Below are 20,453 nucleotides of genomic sequence, written 5' to 3' on the forward strand. Positions count from 1 at the left end.
GCCTTAGCTTGCCCATGCCCCGGGGGTTGGCCGGCGTAGTTGGTTGCAGGCACATAAACCTCATCCAACTTGCTGAAGTCACACCAGGAGGCTGGGCAGGGCTCAAAAGAAGACTTGTCCCGGTCTTCATACTTATTTTTCCTCGCTCCAGTGTGCTTTTTGCTTTTCACAATTATCTCCGTAACTTACAGATATGTTTTCTAAGTGATGGAGCTGCTCTGCCTGTTCCTTCACTGTAGTACATCTTTGGCGATGCTGGGCTGTGGATGAGGTTAGGAGAGACAGGGACAGCTCTGGGTCCCATTCCGTCATTCTTACCATAAATGTGAGGGGGGGACACCCCCACTTCCCTCCCATTCCACACTTTTCTTTTAGTGAGAAATAGGAGTGAAACAGGGAGGGAACTGAAGTGCTGGAAATATTACCCTGAATGGATGATCTTGCAGGTCTGACTCACACAAATCTCCCAGCGGAGAGAATGGGAAGGCTGCTGGACTCGAATATAAAGGGAAAATTTCAGTATTGACTCCCTTCCCCCCATATGGTTAGGTCTGTCTTGGGAAGCACAATATTTTCCAAACAATTTGTCATTTTTTTTTCTGAGCTCTCCTTTCCATTTGGCTCCAAAACAAATGTGAGTGCACAGAAAGAGTCTTATTCCTTTACAATTTGACTCTTCTGGGGAGTTTAGAAATGCTACAGTCCAGTCATGTTCCAAGCATCCCGGTTTCTCCCAAAGAAGCACTGTGGCCTCTTAGACTCTGTCCCAAGGATGCACTAACAGGGAAGGCTGCAAATAAAGGAATGGGTGAGCGCGGAGAGTGGTTTCTTCGCTATATTTGGAAATACAGAGAGATTTTCTTTTCATTAATGTTTGTGATGATTTAAAAAAGCAATTGCAAAGGGTTCTTCTGTCTGTGTAGCAACAATTTGTGCCAACATCATATGGAATATGAGCTTGGCCGTGGAAACAACACTTTTGGAAACTGGGTTGGGTTGGAGATGATTTGATGCTGGCTTGGTTGGCAGCAGGAGGGTCACCTGGCAGTGAGATGCCCTTCCCTCCTGGCCCCCAGCAATGCTGTGCACTCCTCAATGTCTTTTGGGCACAATCCCTGTGTGTTGTTGGCATCTGAATCCATCTGATGTCTTCTCTCGGGGAGAAGCTTTATGATGGTCATCTTTTAAACTGGAAGCTGAAGCACAGACACTGTGACTAATTAATCCGTCTTTGGATCAAGTGCAAAGGAAATAACAAGATTTAGGCACCTACAGAAAGATTTAGATTCACAGCTTCTGTTTCCACCTTATTTTAGGCACCACATCCAGAAGTTCACTCCTACATCTTGCCTCAAAGCTACATTTTTTTTCTAGTACCTGGAGCTTGCTGTTAGTGCATGGCCAGAGGTGTCTCAGCCCAACTGACCTGTATGAGTGAAGAGCTTGGCCAGGCTTCCAGCCCAGTACACATATTCAATGAGGACCATCTCCTAGACTAGGAGGGGTGGGGTCCGTACATGAAGTCCCCTTGCAGCCCAAAGGCCCATGGGCCAGCCCCAGCCCTGCCACTCCTTTGCTGTGTGGTCTTTGACCAGTTGCTTGCCTCTCCAGACCTCCTCTGATCCCCTGCTAAAAGGAAGAATGCTCAGAGCTTGACCGTCCTGAGACTCCTGCACGGGGGATATTTCTGCATCCGTATCTGATCTTTACGGGGGAAGGATGCTGGCAGCCCTGACCTGCGCTGAACATGGGCAGAATGTTCTCAACATTTGTCTTATTCACCCGGCCGTAGTCACTACTTGAAAACCTTGCAGCAATCCAGCATCCTTCAGGAGTTGCCTCAGCACCCACCTGAAAACCTGTGCAAAGCCTTCCCTGGTGCCAGCCTTCAGCCGAGCCTGGTGTCGAGCAAGCTGTGCCCCCGTGCTGGGGACATCAGGGCCATCTGCGAGACTGGTGGGACGCAGGGGAGTCACCCCTACTTCTCAGGCAGGCAGGAGGCTGGGAAGATCCCCTCCATCCTCAGCAAGTAAACATCTGCTGGAGGAAGACTTTTCCTCTAATAACACATCATTAAACATTGATTTAAAGACAATCATCTTCCCTCTCTTTAATTTCACAGCACCTTTAAAACAGCTGTTAGGCTGCAGCGGGGATGATCAGCTGAACAGGAAACGCATTGTTAGCTGCTAGCATTAAAACAGTAGAATGCATTAATTTATGAGCTCCTACTCCCTCTCCAAACGTTTTATTATGTTAATATCACCTTGATGTGCTGGTAGGCCCCAGTGCCAAAGTCTCTTTCACACAGTATGTGCCATCCTAAATTACAGGCTGGGCGCCTCCTGGAACTGCCTTTGGAAAACTGGAGCAAACCAGCAAGCACTAAAGTTAATATTATCTTACAGACTAACAACCAGCTAATGCTCGACATGTGAATCCCATTTACTTCTTCTCTCTCTAACAAACGGCAAGTGTGGGACTGGACTGTTCCTGATTTTATGCTATTTATCTTTCTGATCCATTCCATATTCGTTGTCCTTGGTTTTCAGCTACAGCTATAGCCTCTGTGTGCGTGCACGTGTGTGTGACCTCCTCTGCTTAGGAAAGCGTAAGGCATGTCCCCGCCACAGTGTTCGCTCGGTCGCCGCATGACTTGTGTGCTTTTGTCTTGGGAGGAGACCTTCCAAGGTGGCAGGTATAAGAAGTGAAATGTCTGAAACTCCAGAAGCATCCCTGGAAAATTAAACTGGAGAGAGGGGCTGGGGCTGGGTGTTTGGCCGGCTGGGCAGCACAGTGTGCCTGCCCTGTATCACCCGTGTAAGCATCCCGTCGGAGCCCTGGGTCCTCCAGCCCCGGCTGCAGCCCGGGCAGCCCTGGGTGCTGTTTGCTGTCTTCCCTGGGGTGCTCGGCGCTGCGCACCCACCTCCAGGCTGAAGTCCTGAACCAGGAGCGTATTTCAGGGGGAAAAAAGAAAAAAAAAAAGAAAAAAAAGAAAAAAAAAAAAGAAAAAAGAAAAGAAAAGGAAAGAAAAAAAAAAAAAGAGTGGCCTTTCCTTGTCCCTGCCCCCTCGGACAAGAACACCGGGAGGAAACGAAGAGGGCAGGGGCCGTGCAACCGGGAGCACGAAACCGGCCCTCGGTGCGCGGCGGCGGTAGGGAAGCTCGGCCGGGCGGGAGCCGCCGGACGGGGCGGGGGGCCGGGCCCGGGGATGCCTTTGGCGGCAGGACGGAGGTGAGGGGCGCGGGGCGGCCGGCGCCGCCGGTCTCCCGGTGCGGCCGGCCCTGCCCCCGGCCCTCCCCCGTCTGCGGCACCCTGGGACGGGGCTGACGTCAGGAGGAGACGGGGAAATCTCCCAAGAAAACCCTGGAGCGGCGGCCGGGGCGCGCACAGCGCCCGCCGGGCCCGGCACCCCGCCGCCGCCGAGCGCACCGCCCGGTAAGTGCCCGGGGACAGCCCCACGCCTGTCCCCCTGCGCCCGTCCCGCCCCACGCGTGTCGCTGCTTGTCCCTCACGGGCGGCCCCGTGCGCCCCGTCCCGCCCCCCACGCGTGCGCCCGGCGTTCCGTACCGCCCCACGCGCGCCCGCCGTGTCTCCCCACGCGTGTCCCGCGGGGCCGTCCCACCCTCGGTCCCCCCTTCTCGCCTCCTCCAGGCCCGCCCGGCCAGCTGTGGGGACGCAGGCGGCGGCCGGAGGGTGCGGAGCGTTTCGGGGCTGGAAAACAAAGCCGAGACGGGACGTGCCGCCGGCGCGGGGGGAGCGCCCCTCACCGCGGCCTCGCCTCGCCTCCCGCCCCGGCGTTCGGCGGGAGCTCTGCTCCGCGCTCCGCTCTCCGCGCAGTCTTTGACATCTTTATACCGTGTATAAATTCTTTCGGGGCCTCTGCGCTTCGTCAGCTCTGACAAATGCTCTGGGAAATGCAATTCCAGAGGGGTTACCTCATTTTATATTTTTTTTTTTAATATATATATATATATTTAATTTTTTTTTCCCAACGCGCCGCACCATTTTCAGCCTCCAACGCTTCTACTCGGGGCGCTCCGCGGCGCGGAGCAAACCGCAGCTCTCAGCCGGGTCCCCGGTGCCCTCGGCGGGGACTGGCCGCCGGCAGCAGCGCCGTGTGCGGAGGCTCGGGCGGGCCCGGCGGGGCGGGGGTTCCCCGGGACGAGCGGGGGGGGGGGGGTACAGATGGTGCGGGACGGGGGTGCGCGGTGCCCCCCGCGGTGCTCGGACCGGGGATGCGCTACCGCGGAGGAGAGGCGGCCGCTCTCGGGGATGAGCGGGGCGGACGGGGAGAGTCTGGACCGTCGATGAATTCCGTTTTCTTAAAAAAAAAAAAAAAAAAAAAAAAAATGTGCTGCAGCCCCTCTGCTTTTCTTTCTTTTTTTTTTTTTTTTCCACTTTTTTTACTTAAAAAACAGGCACCATCTTTAGGAACTACACACAGTGCGGGTGTCTGGCAGCACCGCTCCGGGATAACGCTTCCTGCAGCGGGAGTGAAATTCTCGGAGTGGGAGGAAAAAGGCTTTTTTCCGCGTATTAACGCCGCTTAAATGGACGTGAGGGCTCCCCACCGACGGTAGCTTTCGCAGATTTTTTTAGGTCTCGCGTTTAAAAGTTTGTCACTGGGCGAGTTTTCTATTATTTCGTCCATTTTCCCCAAATTTTGCCAACCGCACTGCAGGCGAATACAAAGTCCGAGGCACGGATTGGACATAAAACAATACTGTTGTGCCTGAATCGAGGACCGAGATGCCGTTTGCTTTTTTGTAACAATTAAAATATTTTTTTTTTCCCACTTAACAAACCAAAATCCATGTTCTCCGGGTTATTCCCTGCGCCAACTCCAACCGTTGATCTAAAAACTGACTTCTAAACGTGTTCTGAGAGCTACTTCACTGGGAGAACCTCCCCGAAATCCTTCATTTTCCTGAAATACGGACAAAGTCCCTGGAAATCCCGCGCTGAAGCGGTGGCAACATTTTTCTGGGAAAGTTTTAGCCGAGTTAAAGGCGCGTATGATGGAGGCAGATATTTCCTACCGAAACCCACCGCCGAACAATAACCTGGCGGGCTCCGCAGCCTGTCCTTTACAGTCGGTTTTATTGTTCACGCAGGTTTTATTATGAAATCGTGTCTTTCCAAGAGTATATATCCTTCTTGCCGGGTTTAGAGAAGGGAGCGCCTTTCTCCGAGAAAATGACCGCAGACTGAACGATGCGTTATTTCCCTCCCGTGATGAGCAGCTCAGATATATGTTGCTTTTAAATAACAAAAGGGGAGGAGAAAACATTCTCTAGTAAAGCCGAATTCCTTCGTTAGACCGCCTCCTAAACGTGCTAATAAAACTAATTCGTTTTATTTGCCCTGAACTTTTATATCTAACCCGGCGTGCTGATTAGCACAGCCCTCTGGAAGGCAGCGTGTTCCTATCTCTCCCCGAGATGTGCCCGTTAAGATACGGCCGTTCCCACGATGAAACTGGAAAGAAAAGTGTCCCGTGCCTTTATCTCGGTGATATTTGCTCCTCGGGCAGCGGAGACGAGCGGGGGAGCAGCGCGGTGCCGCCAGGCAGCGGAGGGGAAATCAGCCTTTCGGGGGGAAATTTAAAAAAAAAAAAAAAAAGAAAAAAAAAAAGACCAGAAAAATGCATAAGCAAAAATAAAAGAAAAAAAGAAATAAAATAATATAGAAGAGAAGGAGCTGAAGGCACAAAAAGGTTAATTGTTTCTCTGATTTTGCATTTTAAAGCAGGAAATGTGCGGCTCTGCCGAGATTCGCTGCTGTTCTGAGAACATTAAAGAGCCCAGCGCGTTATTAGAATATTTCAGCCTTTCAGGAAATGTCCTGTTTAAGGGAAATGTGTTTCCCGCATCCAAATGCTGGAGCAATTAAGAGGTTGCTCGCCTGAAACAAGGTGGGGGGAAAACCCACATGGAAACAAAATATCGGTGGTTTCAAACGCAGCCTCTTTTCTGCCTAAGAAGGGTCTTCAGTAAATGCCAAGGGAGTGCCCGGGCCTTTGGTTATTCTGCTTCAGAGGCATCTTTTTTAGTCCACAAAAGAGACACATTTCAGGATCTAAAGATGCACAGAGTAACATGAGCAGGCTGCCTAGCAAACTCTGGTGCCCCTTCCTCCATCAATTAATAAGAAAAGCATGTTCCCTCTGCTCAGAGAGGGAATTGTGGGACTATATTGTACTTTCCCCCTCTCTTCCCCCCCACCTAGGGAAACAACCTCCCTTATTCCCGAGCTGTCCACTCTCCGGCGTTGTCATTGCAGGGCCCTGACACTCTCCCGCTTCCATCAGGCTGCGAACGGCCAGAGATAAACCCAAGGCACTGCTAACAGCAAATTAATATTTTCTTAGAGCAGAGTCCGGTGCCTGTGCTCTGAAGGATGCGGAGAGGGCTGGGAAGCAGCTCTGGGCCAGGGTGGGACTGCGCTGCCAGGCGTTTGGGGAAGAAAAACAAAAAAAAAAAAAGAAAGAGTTGTCCCAGGTCGGCTGCGAACACCCAGGAGATGGTTTTTACTTTCGGGGTGAGGGTAGGGGAAGGAACCGCCTCCCACCCCGTCTGCTTCCAGCTGCAGAGACCCGAATAGGAAAACCGTTTCTCCAGCCGTCAGTCGCTGCATTTCAAGAAAGCCTTGGGGTATCATTTGTATCTGTCAGAAAACATTAAGCCTTCAACTTTTTCATCCCGAGTTTTTGCAAGCTCTGCCGCTGGCCGCCGGCGCCCGGGGCAGCCCCGGGGCGGGATGGGGATGGGGATGGCGGGGGGGGGGGGGGGGGGGGGGGCAGGACAAGCCGCAGCCCCGGGTGCCCCAGGTGCCCCGGGAGGTGTCACGGACCAAACGCCCCGAGAAAATTCCGTTTCTTCCATTGGGTTGCAGTGGAGGGAAGAGCCGAGGCGGTGGGGCAGGGTCCGTCGGGCCGAGGGAAGCGGGATGGGGCAGGGAGCGCCCGGGCGGTTTAGGAGGCTGCGGGAGGCCGGAGGAGACGGTGGCGGCCGCTGGAAACCCTCCCGCCGAGCATCCGCGGCGCAGCGCTGCGCGGAGGGGCCCTGCGCGCCCGCGGAAGTCGGAGCCTTGGCCAGCACGGGGAGCGAGGAGGGCTGCGGATCCAAAAGGGGCTGATTTCGTTTTGCTCAATTTCTTAGGAAAATTGCTGTCCTGGCTGCGCAGAGGAGGACAGGCCGGCTGGGAGCCAGCGTAATTTTCCACCTTCCTCTCCTGAGCGATTTAACACGCTCTCTGAGCTGGGTTTCTTCCCCCTCTCTGCTTCCCGCTGCCCGCTCCGCCCGGCCCGGTGGGGGGACCCGGCTCCAGCTCCGGCGGGAGTTCGGGGGGTGCCGGGGCCCGTTTCGTGGTCGCCGTTACTTGGCGTTTGCTCCCTTTTCCCTTCGGGCCGGATGCGGACCGGGGCTGCAGTCGCGGCGGGGAGTGCTGAGCTTTGCCCTGCGCGGTGGCGTACACTCGGGTCTCCGCCTTGCGCGTAAGGAGGCGTTTGGGGAGATGCTGGTTTGGGGCAGGACACCCCAAGGACAAGGGACACTGTCCCGACGGACACGACTCCCCGGTGCACGGCAACAAGAAGCATCTCCCCCCTCCAGTGCGGTCTGTGCTCCGCGGGGAGCCGCGCTGTCCTGCGCACACGCCTGCGCGCATCCCCGGCCTCTGCTTCTTCCCAACCCTCGTGGGCATCCCGTGGGTCAGACCCACGCACAAGCAAAGGCCGGGAGCGGGAGCTGGCGGCCGACAACCACTCATCCACCCGTGCGGGGGACATTTTCATAGACGGAAGCTTTAAAAATGCCGCTGCGCGTTGTCGCGGCGCTGGGGACAGGGGAGCTGCGCCCTTCCAGCCGCTCTCGCCGCCCGGCGATGTCCCTTCGCCTCCCACTGGGCATTTTTTTGGGGGGGTGTTATTAAAAGTTGATTCCTCGCAGCAGCTCCGGTCTGCCGGGCTCTGCGAAGGGGGCACCAAGTGGAGGTTGCCTGGCTTGCTGTGGGCTTGGTTTGGCTAGGATTGGTTTGTTTAGGTTTGGCTTGGCTTGTTTTGGTTGCTTTGGTTGTGGTTTCGTTTGTCTTGGTTGGGTTTGGTTTGTCTTGGTTGAGTTGGGTTGGGTTGGGTGGGCTTGGGTTTGGTTGGGTTGGGTTTGGTTGGGTTGGATTGGGTTTGGTTGGGCTGGGTTTGGTTGGGCTGGGTTTGGTTGCGTTGGGTTTGGTTGGGTTGAGTTGGGGAGCCTCTTCCTCCCGTGCAGCTCTGTTTTTAAGAGGGCTTCCCTCTCCTCTCGGGCAGAGGTGCGCTTGGGAGGAGATGCCTTCATTTTTGTACCAATTCCCAATAATTTATAGACTGAATCTGAGTCTATACAACGCTAATAAATCCGAAGAGAAAAAGCTGGCAGAGATTGAATATTGCTGCCTGATATACGGCCCAGGTGGTTTTGCCTTGGCTACGACCGCCGCAGCCCGTCGGGGATGGGAGCCACTCTCCGAAAGCAGGGGTCCCTCCCCGGCACCCGGGGGGCGACGCGGCCCCGTCCCCCGCGCCCTCGGCGGGTCCGCCCGCCCCTCGGGGGGCAGTGGGCATCCTGCTCTCCTTCAGACGCGTCTCGTCCTCTTCTTCACGGGGTTGTCACCGGCGTGGCCAGCGCTGATTTGTTTATAAGCGCCGTCCCTCGCTCTTGGTTTATTTATAGCAGGAGGAAGCGGAGCGGTTTATTTGCGGGCTTCCAGCGTTTTACAGAGCCCTGATGCAGCCCCCGGCCCGAGGGAGCCTCGGAGTGCGGTGGATGTGCGGGCGCGGAGCGGCGGTGCTCTCTGGCCAGCCCCACGCAGCACTGCGCGGAGGTTTCCCACGCAAAGCCGTCCCGCGACCCGCGCACACCGGCCGCATCCCGGCCGGAGCTCCTTGGGCCCCGCTCGGTCCCCGGCCCGACCCTCCCTCCGCCTCTCCCCGGCCCTTCCCACGCCCACGCAGGTCGCGGCTCCCCAGGGGCATCATGGCGGGGCCGGGCAGCTGGCCCCGCGGCCGGGCTGCCCTCGTCTGCTGCGGCCTCTTCTCCCTCCCCGCAGAGAGCCCGGGGAAGTGGCCGGGGAAAGGGAGAGCCCGAGCCCGGGGCCACCGTCCTGCCCGGCCCGTGGGGCCACCCGTCCCGCCTTCACGTCGCGGGAAAAGCCGCCAGCTCCGAGCCGGTCGTTAAGGCTTGCCTTGGGTCGTGACCTGGCTGAAAGGCGAGGCGTGACGTCAGAGAAGCAAGGCATGACGTCAGACGAGTGGACCCGTGACGTAGCTTCTGCTGGAGGGGATTGCCGGAAGAGAGGTGTCCCCGGCATCCCAAAACGGAGCGGGCCCGGCGGGGAGGAGAGAAAAGAAAGCGCAAATCTGGGGGTGACAGCCCCGCGGGTGTGCTCTGTTGTCGCGACACAAGTTGTCGCGACCAGCAACGGGAAGAACCGGGTGGATTTGGCTCTGTGCGACTGGAGTGCTCCTGCTCCCCAAAGCGCGGAGCGAGAGGATGCCCTTAAATCCACATAAGACACATACGAGACATACAGAAGACACATATATATATATATATCCGCCCACCTGAGACTGCCGACCCGTGCACAGGTGTGCGGTAAATGCCTGACTCGCTCCACGGCCCGAACGCGGACACGCGTGGGGGAGGTCAGGAGGGAGCCCGGCGCTGCTCCGACTCCCGAAAACCCCTCGTAGGGCCGGGAGCGACAGGGTCGGCCCGTTATTCACCATTTCACGCCGATGTCGAGGGGTGTCTGCCCCAGGGACCCCCCAGAAGGAGCCGGGGGGGGGGGGGCGATCCCCCTGGGAGGCAGCCGAACTCGGCGTTATCGCGGCCGTCGCCTCGGCGAGCTCATGTCGGTGCCCGGGGATAAGCCTTTCCCCGCGCCCGACCGGGAAGAATTGAGCCTAGAACGAATTTTTGAAAACTATATTTTATAGAGCAGAACAAAAATCTGTAAATTAGGCGCATTAAAAAAATACAAGAAAATCCCTCCTCCGTTTTTGAGGCTTCTGTGAGCAGTAGGTTTAAAATAGCCGGAGCGGAGCAGCCGGGCTGTTGGCAGCCTCCCTCCTCCAGCACGGCCCGCCGGGCTCCATCCCGCTCCCGCTGAGAGCGGGGAGCCCCCGGAGACCTGCCCCGGGGCTGCCGCCTCTCTCTCGCGGAAATAAAGAAAAAAAAAATAAATAAAAAAATGGGACTGTGAAGGGTCTCAGGTACGGTGCACGTTTGGAATCCGGTCGCTGTCCTCCTCCTCGGGAGAAAGGCCATCCCCACCTCTCGCTTCTCTCCCGGGAGGAGGTCCCCGTCCCCCCTGTGCCGTGGGCTCCTGCATCAGCTGAGCCCCTCGAAGCCCAGAGGCCCTGGCTCTCGTAAATATTTGCGTTTTAAACCACGTCCATGTTAGCAGCCTCGAGATTGCCTGGTTTACCTCGAGTGCCCGAAATTCCCCGTCGTTTGCAGACTCCTGAGCGGAGTTCAGCCGGGAGCTGACAGACGGACATCAATATGCCACTCAAAAAAAGGGGAGGGGAAAAAAAAAAAAAAAGAAAGAAAGAAAGAAAGAAAGAAAGAAAGAAAGAAAGAAAGAGCGAGCTAGGGAGACCTGACCCTGACAGCACCACCTGTACGTCCCCTAAATTGTAAAAGGCGCTGGAGAGCAGGGGGTTGGGGCTGGGAGCTTTGGTCTCTCCCCGCCTGGTGTCCCCGGGCCCATTGGCGGGGGGTGGGGGGGGGGGGGGCCCGGGCCCGCGGGGCGCTGCCGGGGGGCGCGGGGCGGGCCCGGCTGCATCACCCCGGCCGTGTAGGAAAAAGCCTGCGCGGCTGGAACATTGTTTCCCTCCACTTTTCCATAAAACAGTTCAAAAGTTCTCTCCCACATCTTTACTTGATTTGAAAGCAAAATAGAGTGTCAGGATGGATCAGTTAAAGTGAGCCGAGAAAATAAAGAGGAGTGAAGGTCCTTTCCCCGGGCAGAGTTACAGCCCAGGGTCCTTCTCCCCCTTTCCCTCGCCCCCTTCCCCGGTGCAGCGAGCCCCCGCCGCCTGCCCCGCCGGTACCCCCCGGTTCCCACCTGCCCCCCGAGGCTGAGGGCTTCCCGTGGGTTTTTCCACCTCCCCGTGTTATCCGAGAGGGCTCAAGGCCGTGTCCTGGCCCCGGGGACCGGCTCCGCTCAACCCGCCCCGGGCACCGCACCGGGACAGGGCGCACCGTGCCCGCTGCGGGAGAAGGGGGGAAATGTCTCCCGCCCCCTCCCCGCCGGCTGCCCCGGCCCCTGGGCTGGCAGAGCCGCAGGCACCCCTCCGGAGGGTCACCGCGAGTTCGGCTGCGGGAGGAAAATGATTTGTTATTAATCATGTGCTGAAAGATGATGTGATGGGAGCGTTCGCGCTGCCGCTGTTCCCCAGGCTGCGGTCCCCCGGCTGCCGGGCAGGGTCCGAGCCGCTTTATTATAAACGCCGCAGCCAGAAAAAAAAAAAAATGGTTTAAAAAGGTAAAAACAGTTCAGACGCAACCCCCAGGAGGCCGTCCCGAAAAGCAAGCCCCTCCAGCTCGGAGGAACGGGTTCCCCGCGGCACTGGAACTCGCGGTGGGGTCGCTTCGGGCCGGGCCGGGCCGCGCAGCCCTGCGCAGGGATGCTGAGGGGTGCGCAGGGTGCGCGTCCACTGCAGGGCGTGGGGGCGGAGGTTCCGCGGACCGGGAGGCCCAACCGGGCTGGGTACGGAGATACCCGCGGAGATGCTGCGCTGCGCCGTGGCGCAACCTGCGCGCTGCCGACTGGCTGGACGCTGCGGAGGAGGGAGGGCCGGCGGGGTGCTGGGGGCGGGCAGGGGGTCCCGACCCGCCCCCCCGCACGACTGGGAATGATTTTCCACCTTTCCATTCGTTTCTGAAATATTTTTAATACCTCACCGAGTTTGGGGGGGAGGGGAAAGAGAAGGGAGGGGGGGGCCGACACCCTCGGAGGAGACGCAGCCAGGCGGCGGGGGCCGGGCAGGGGCCCACCGGGGGACCGCGGGCCTGACCGCGGCCGCGCAAGGCGCGCACATCGGCAAGGGAGCGCGGAGGCAGGTCCGCCCGTGCGGCCGGGCTGGGCGAGCGCTAGATGGAGTGATGCATTAGCGAGACGGGGAGGTTTTAACCTTCAGGGGGAGGAGCCCCGTTTAACTACAGGCATTTGTTCTAGGGCAGGTCACTTTAATCTCTTTAGCTTTAAACTGTCCAACTCGCAACTCGCGTTTCTCTATAAGGGATCTTTACCACTTCCCTGCCTATGCGGCCGGACTGCCGTGCCTCTTCCCGAGCAAAGACAACCAGCTTCGAGGCACTGCCCAGATCTCTTCTTCCGACACCCTTAAAATAATACTGTTAGTAATAAGTGGATTTGCTTTTGTTTTTGTCGTTTCTTTTTTTCCTTTTTAAAAAAAAAAAAAAAAAAAAAAGCTCCTTGTTCCTTTCTGTGTGGAATAAACACCTGCAAACTCCCCCAGGCAGCCCGGCGCCCCTGCCATGGATTCCTTTAAAGGTGGAATGAATTTGGAGAGACTGCCCGAGAGCTTGAGACCCCAACCCTCCCATGACATGGCTTCCAGCTTCCATTTGCAAAGATCCTCGGAACCCAGAGACCCGATCGAGAACTCAGCCAGTGAATCCTCCGACACGGAGGTGCCAGGTAACCCCCACCCCCCCCCCCCCACCCCCCGCCGCCGCGGCCCCGGCCCGCTCCCCCCCGCGCCGCCTCCCCCTCCCCACCGCGCCTTCCCTTCGCGGGGCGGTCGGTGGTGCTTTGCCCGAACCCCCCGCACAACCAGAGGCGATAAGGGGGTACGGGGGTTGGGGGGGGGGGGGTGGGGGGGTAAGAGCATCCTGTGATCCCGGCGGCTCCATCCCGAGTGAGCCCCGGGAACCGGAGCGGGGGGCAAGGGGCCCGCCCGGAGCTTGTCGCCCCCGCCGTGCCCGGTGCTGACAGCCCGCCGGGAGGACACACACGGCTCCCCAGCCCCATCCCAGGAGCTGCTCTTTTTTTTTTTTTTTATAAAAAACACAGTTATTAATTGATGGGGTCGAAGGGAAGGGGGGCTCTTCGGGGAGTGCGGTTTTGCCGGATGTTTCTGAAATAATGTCAGCTTTTGCCCGGGTTTATTTTCCAGCTCGGGTGGTGCAGAGATGGAAAAAGATCTCTCTGTCAAAGCGGGGGGGGGGGGGGTTGGGGGAGAGAGAGAAAATTTTTTTTTAAAAAAAAAAGAAAGAAAAGCCCCGCAGAGCAGGAGAGGCGGCGTGGGCCCGAGGGCAGACAGCGCGGGCCGCCGCGGAGGGGGATGTGCGCGGCCGCGGAGAGGTTTCACGCGTGGGCTGCGCGCTTTTCCCGCTGGAAAGGGTCCCCGCGCTCTGACCACCATGTGCGAGGGCTGCAGGGAAAGCTGTGGTTTCCCAGTTTGTATTTAATTAAAGTAGCAACATTTCTAGAATGACAAGGGAAGCTAGAAGGAAACAAAAGCTTCAGGAAGGAGTGTAATACCCATTCTCCACCGAGACCCTTTCAGGGGGAGTTTATCTCTTATTTAATTTTAATTTTTTAATAGCTATTGTTGCTTTTCGGAGTTTTAGCAGGTACTATAACCTAGAGAGTGGCTGTGGCAAGAGTCGGTCCCGAAGTGGCACCCGGTGATAAACAGGGTTCGGGTTGTGCCTCCCAGCCTGATTCGCAAACAAAGTTAGGGACCGGCGTCTGGAAGGGACTCCGAGATTAGAGGGGATTATTTGAGATTAGAGAGGGAGATTTGCTCCATTTTGCCCTAACCCTGTGTGTGACCCCCTCGGTGCTGGAGGAGGACTGAGGACCTGCCTGCTTTTCTTCTCCGAGAAGCTGCAAAATACCTTTCACATTTTTTTTTTAATGGAAAAAAAAAAAAAGATACAAGAGCCGATTAAAGCTAATACGCCTTATGATTTGAAATTGTATCACAGCCCGGCGCGGAGGCCGGATTTTTAATGAAATCCCGGCGGGGTTAAACCCGGAGCGGGGCGAGGGGCCATCGGGACGGATCCCACCGCAGCCGCTTTCCTATCGCCCCCCCCCCCCGCCCCCGGCTCCCTCTCGGCCCGGTTTCGCCGGGTTCTTCCCAGCCGAAAGAGAGAGGATTTGTCTTTGCGGGGGTTATTTTGGTTTCTGTTTCCCCTCCGCCACCGGGCCCTGCGGCACGGCCGGTCCAGCGGCCGCAGAGGCCAGGGGGGCCGGGGGGGCCGGTGGCGATGGGATCTGCCTGCAGAGGCCTTGTTTGCTCTGCAAACCACTTACGGCAGGGAGAGGCCAGCCGGGTGCAATCGGCCCCTTTTGGGGTTTCCATCGAGCCGCTGGAGCTCGCTCGCCTTCCATCCCCCCCCCCCCCCCCAACTTTTGCTCTGGAGGGTGCCCAGGCGAGGAACGATTCAGGGGTGAGTGTGCAAGGACGAGTCCTCCCGGGCTTTGAATACAGCCCGCGATTATTTTTAGACTCCGGGTTTACCTCGCAGAGGTCGGGGCTGTAGAAATGCCTCCGGGCCCGCCACCGCCGCCGGGATTAAACCCTCTAAAAGAGGGAGAAAAACCCTCTAAAAATGAAAACTCCCCGCCGAGTTTCCTTTAGGCAGCAGCAGCAGCAGGACAGAGGCCGGGGGGGGTGGCCGCGGCTCCCGGCCCTGCAGCCTCCCGCGCCCGCCGCCCGGCCGCACCTTTCCCCGCTCCCGCCGGGGCCCAGCCGGGAGCACATTTCGTTCAGACCTTTGAGTCCCTTTCCGAGCGCTTCAACCGGGTCAAATCCGGCCGAAATCCGGGCAGGGAGAGCTACAAACGCCGTTACGAAAAGGGAGCGGGGGTTTGTCCCCCCGTTGCGGCGGGGTCGGGGTTGGATTCCTGCTTCCAGTCCGCGCAAATCCCGATCGCCAAAACGCTCCTGTTTTGTTTTGGGGTTTGGGTTTGGTTTGGTTTTTTCTTTGCTTCTTTCGATATGATTTTTGCAGAGGGCTTCGCTCAGCCTCGGGTTGAAATAAATGCTAAAATCCTAAAAGCAGTAAAAGAAAAAAAAAAAAAAAAAGAAAAAAAGGAAATAAATGGGAGAGTGTAGAGGCAACGAGAGAGGTGCCTTTTGCAATTAATTGCTACTGGGTTTTACACTCCTGCCCTTCCAAAGTTTCCTGTCGCGGCCGAGCACAACAAAGACAATGGAGCAAAGATCGCGCCTTGGGTTGAAGGGAGTGAAAAGGTGCCGCGGAAAGGCAGAGCAGCCGATGCTGCGGGGAACCCGCTCCCCCGCGATTGCTCTCACCCCTCCGGCCCGTTTCCAGCCGGGCCGAGCTGGGGGTCCCGCTGCCTCCCCGGGTGCCCTGGCCCCGGACAGGGCTCCGTGGTCCTTTTCGAGCACTCTCGGGAAAGGCCGGGTTTGGCTGCGGGACGCTCGGTGGTTGCAGGGCCCGGCAGGACCCGAGTGGGTACCCCCACGCGTGCCTCCGGCGGGGCGGGCAGGTCTGGGTGCGGGGCCGGCATGCCTGCCTTTGCGTGCCTGTATTTCTGTTTGTAAAACAAACCAAACAAACCCCGAAACAACAACAACAAAAACCCAAACCCCGACACCCTACCGCAGAAAAGGAACGCAGCGGCGAGCAGAAAAACGAGGACGGGGCCGCCGACGACCCGGCAAAGAAGAAGAAGCAGCGGCGGCAGCGGACCCACTTCACCAGCCAGCAGCTGCAGGAGCTGGAGGCCACTTTCCAGCGGAACCGCTACCCCGACATGAGCATGCGGGAGGAGATCGCCGTGTGGACCAACCTCACAGAGCCCCGAGTCCGGGTAAGAGGGGCGGCCAGCCCCGCGGGGATGCAGGGCTCTGCTCCGGGCCCCTCTGCGGGGGGGAGGTCTGGGGAAAAACTGCCCCTTTCGAGAGCGGCGGAGGCGGTTTGAGAGCAGCACCCGGCCGCGGCGGGCTTCATTTTAATTACTTAAATTTGGGATCCAGGCCGCAGAGGAGAAATTCGGTTCCCGGCCGTCGGCCCCGCGCTTGGAGACGGGCCCGAAAAGTGGGGGGGCGAGCAGCGGAGAGGCCGGGGCTTCGAAGGACCCTGTTGTGGGGGGAAGACTCCCCCCGGGTGAGCCTAAACCCGGCGCGGGGCTTGAGCAACCCCCCCCCCCCGCCCCCCACATCCGAGCAACTGTGCAGCTCCAGCGGCCTTTCCCCTTGCTCTGGTTATTCCCATTAATCCCAGCAATCGAGATCATCTCCCAACAAACCGCTGCCTGATGCCATTGCGGTGGCGGGACCGCGGCTCAGCCCCCGGGCCCACGGCCGTCCCCCCCGTGCGGCTGTCGGTGTCAGCCCCTCCCGGCCGCGCATCTCCCGCGGCCGCGGCGGGCGGAGCGGCTGTTTGCAGAGGCCGCCGATGGGCAAAGTGAAGGACAAGGGCTGGGGAGCGATCGCACTCCAAAGTCAATAAGCGCTGTAGACACATACTTCTATGGCGAAGGCGCCTCGAAGCCGATGCCACCATATATACATACATATATCTATATATATATAGCTTCGGCAGTTCCTTAGAGAGGTTTACGGGTGAAATATCCTGGCAATGAACGACCAGACCGGAGCGGCTCGGGCTGTATTGATTCGTAGACTTTCTGCCCACCGTGCCTGGGTTGTCACGGTTTCTCCACCTCCCCTTTGCCTTCCCCCCCCCCCCCACCCCGGACATTTCCCCGCGCGGTTTCGGCCGTGGCCGTGCACCCCAGCCGAGCCCTCCGCCCGTGGGCTGAGCCCGCTGCCGGGAAGGGGAAAAACACGGGAGAAAACGGGGACCGCGGAGGGCAGCCCGGCAGTCCCGAAAAGCCACTTTTTTTTTTTTGTTAACTTTTTTTTTTTCTTGGCAATTAAACCGCGAGTGACCAAATCGGATTATAGAGATTCTGCCTTAAACCTTTCAAGAGTAAACACCCATCCGCAATGGGGGAAACGCATTTGAAAGCATTGTCTTAATTGAGTTTAAAACAAAACAAAGCCAGAGCAGAGACTAAACTGCATTAATATTGCTGGAATATTTCAGGAAGCAAATAAGACTAATATATGAGTTGCCATTAACATAATACCGTTCTCCCTCTGTGTGGAGATGTTTTGGGTTGATATTCTGAGATTGCAGATTGCAAATCTAACCTTAATTTGCTATGAGGGCCTTCCTTTAAAATGTCTAGGAGCCATAATTAAAACTATTACCCTCATTTTCAGGAAATTCCTGTCTGGAAGCACCTTCCGAGGAGTATATTACAGGTTTTGAACATGTTGGCTTTCGTTTCCTATTTATACGGGATTCTTTTTATTATTATTATTATTTAAAATAGACTCCGCCATACATTCTCCCCCCCCCCCCCCCCCCCCGAAGTTTCCATCCTTGAGACCGGTGTTTAATAATAATTGCGCCATTTCTGCGCCGGGAGGGGAGGCCCGAAGAGCTGCCCCCCCGCCCCGGCTCCGGGGGGGCGTGCGGAGGGAGCGCAGCCTCCGCGGGGCCCGGCGCACGGAACCGCGCGGCTCCGGCCAGGGGCTCCGGTGTCCGCAGGGAACCCGGGGGCGACGGCTCGGTCGGAGAAAGCCGGGAGAGGGGGGATGCAGCAGGAGAGGCAGGAGAAGGTCGCGGGCCGGGCGCAGCCGGCAGGCAGGACGATGCTGGGTTTTTTACCTGGAAAAAGAATTTGGGGCTGCCCGACTTCCATCACGGGGGGACTCAAACGCTTTCCGAGGGCTAAAACAAAATAAAGAAGGGAGAGTCTGGATCAGGTTTTTGCATCAAACACCAGGAGCGGCCCCGGCTTCTCTGTTCCCTAGTCAGGGCTGTAAATTCTCATTAGATATAAAGGCAGAGGCTGCATCCATCCAAGGGCGATGCGGGGACTGATTTTTTTTTTTTTTTTTTTTTTTTTTTAAAACTTAAACATACTAATCCAATCCCCTTTTTTATGATCTGTAACAGGGGACTTTTATTACACAGCATTAGCGTTCGGAAACGCGGCGGAGCCGGGGCGAGCCGGCCCTAATCAGAGCGGGCCGTGCCTTCGCCCCTTGCCTTGCTCCGGGGAGAGGGGCGGCGGGGGGGGACCGGGAGGACGCGGCCAGGGTCGAGGCGCGGACACCCGCGCAGCCACCCTTCGCGGAGAGGCCGCTGCGCGCATTCCGGCTGGCGCATCCCGCCGAATAGAGAGGGATGCGCGCAAAGCCCGCGGGGCCAGGGGGCTGCAGGGAGAGGCGGTGCGGGGCCGCGGAGCCGTGTCCGCAGCCTGCGGAGGTGGGGGCCGCCAAACGGTGCCTCTAGGCAGGGCGGGGGGGCGCGGGGGTGCCGGCGCCCGGTTGCAGGCTGCCTGCGCTCCTCTGCGCGCATCTGCGCTCCGTGCGCCCCGGCGGCGGGAAAGGAGGGAGGCGGTGGTCCCGCACTCACCGTGCCGTGTCGGTCCCCCCTCCCGCAGGTCTGGTTCAAGAACCGCCGAGCCAAGTGGAGAAAGCGGGAGCGGAACCAGCAGATGGACCTGTGCAAGAACGGCTACGTGCCGCAGTTCAGCGGGCTGATGCAGCCCTACGACGACATGTACGCCGGGTACCCCTACAACAACTGGGCCACCAAAAGCCTCACCCCGGCACCGCTTTCCACCAAGAGCTTCACCTTTTTCAACTCCATGAGCCCCCTCTCCTCGCAGTCCATGTTCTCGGCTCCCAGCAGCATCTCCTCCATGAACATGCCCTCCAGTATGGGCCACTCGGCCGTGCCGGGCATGGCCAACTCCGGCCTCAACAACATCAACAACATCAGCGGCTCCTCGCTGAACTCGGCCATGTCCTCGCCGGCCTGTCCCTACGGGCCACCGGGCTCGCCCTACAGCGTCTACCGGGACACTTGCAACTCCAGCTTAGCCAGCCTCAGACTGAAATCAAAGCAGCACTCCAGTTTCGGCTACAGCAGTTTGCAAAGCCCCGGCTCTAGTCTAAACGCCTGTCAATACAACAGTTGACGGACTTGACACAAACCACCTCCGACAAAACACCGCCGACAAAGCAAAGCAGAAGCAAAGCGACGTTTAACGGAAAAGGAAAAAAAAAAAATTAAAAAAAAAAATATTAAAACCCGACGATGATTAAAAGCGAAACCCGAGCAAGTGAGAGAGGAAAAAAAATTTAAAAAACAAACCCAAACAAAACACCAACAATAAAGCCCCAAAAGCTCCGCGGACTTCGACTGTCTAGAAAAAAAAAAAAATATTAATGCAAACCAACGACGCAACCAACAAAACAGCGCTTAAAAAAAAATTAAAAACAAACCATCAAAAACCGTAAACGGACCAGAAAACTTTTGCAAGAGACACCGAAATCTGGTACATGGATGAGTTGCAATTTTTCTCTGGATTATGCGGGTTGTATGTGTTTACTTGAACTTGCACAGGAGTTGGTAAGGCGGCCGCTTCCCCGCGGGGAGGGCGGCGAGGGAGGGAGACGCCTCGGTGGTAAGAGCTGGTGGGACGGTTCTTGGCCGCTTGTCGCACGGGAAGAGTTTGGTTAATGTTTACCACTGAGAAACAGAATCACACTCGAAAAAAAAAAAAAAAAAAAGGGGGGGGGGGAGAAAAAAAATATAATTCGCAGAGTAGATTCTGCGGGAAAAAATGGTTAAAATATTAGGTATGAAACTATTAAAAATAATAATGACAAGGGTCAACCACTTATATAAGGTTATATTTATATCTACCGTTGCATTGTGCCGGATCATTGTCCTTGGCCGTTGAATAAACTGTTTTTAAAATGCATGTTTCTTGATGTTTTTTCTTTAGTTGGAAGCTATAATCCAGTCATTCCTGATACTAAGCAGCTCAAGGTTCCTACCTCTTCATCCTTTCCAAAAGACTGCAGTATCCCCGGTTGTGCGAGAGCACAGAAACCCTCCAGCGATGCGAAAACTGTTCAGCATTCTCCCCATCCAAAGTCTTATCCTGATAATTAAATTATCATTCATCTTTATTTAAATGCAGGGGGTGTTTTTATCTCTTAAAAAAAAAAAAAAAAAAACCAAACCAAAACCAACCAAACAAAAATACCAACCCCCTTTCAGAGAGTCTAAACAACAAAAAAAGACGAAAAATCTTCTGTTATGAAGTGAATCCAGATACTGCATCTCTGCTAGAGAAACAGTGAGCCTCGGCGTCCGGAAAGGTTGCTTAGCAAAGCTGAAAGCGTTCCTTGCTTTTCTAACTGTGAAGGAAAAACAAGGAACCAAAAAAAAAAAAAAACAACCCGATCTTAAGGTGTTATTATCTTAAGGTGTTATTATGTAAATGTAGATACTTTAACAAGTGCTTGTTGGAAAAAAAAAAAAAAACCAACAAAAAACATGGAAATGATAAATATGATCTTTATTAATACG

At 56.6% G+C, this 20,453-nt stretch overlaps 1 protein-coding gene across 3 annotated transcripts; it reads left to right on the plus strand.

The window, feature by feature from the left end:
- The first annotated feature begins 3,132 nt into the window (after positions 1–3,132).
- PITX1 (paired like homeodomain 1) lies at positions 3,133–19,839 on the plus strand. Of its 3 annotated transcripts, none has more exons than XM_075766519.1 (4): positions 3,133–3,438; positions 12,477–12,705; positions 15,653–15,858; positions 18,511–19,839. In XM_075766519.1, exons 2-4 carry the CDS (start codon positions 12,543–12,545, stop codon positions 19,048–19,050), a joined length of 909 nt encoding a protein of 302 aa, XP_075622634.1. In that variant the 5' UTR covers positions 3,133–3,438; positions 12,477–12,542; the 3' UTR covers positions 19,051–19,839. The 3 variants fall into 3 exon arrangements, with proteins under 3 accessions (XP_075622634.1, XP_075622635.1, XP_075622632.1); XM_075766520.1 differs by having other exon boundaries at positions 12,528–12,705; XM_075766517.1 differs by having other exon boundaries at positions 3,137–3,438; positions 12,524–12,705.
- Positions 19,840–20,453: the final 614 nt, after the last annotated feature.

This window comes from Balearica regulorum, chromosome 14 (genome assembly GCF_011004875.1).
Source record: "Balearica regulorum gibbericeps isolate bBalReg1 chromosome 14, bBalReg1.pri, whole genome shotgun sequence".
NCBI classification, from domain to species: domain Eukaryota; kingdom Metazoa; phylum Chordata; class Aves; order Gruiformes; family Gruidae; genus Balearica; species Balearica regulorum.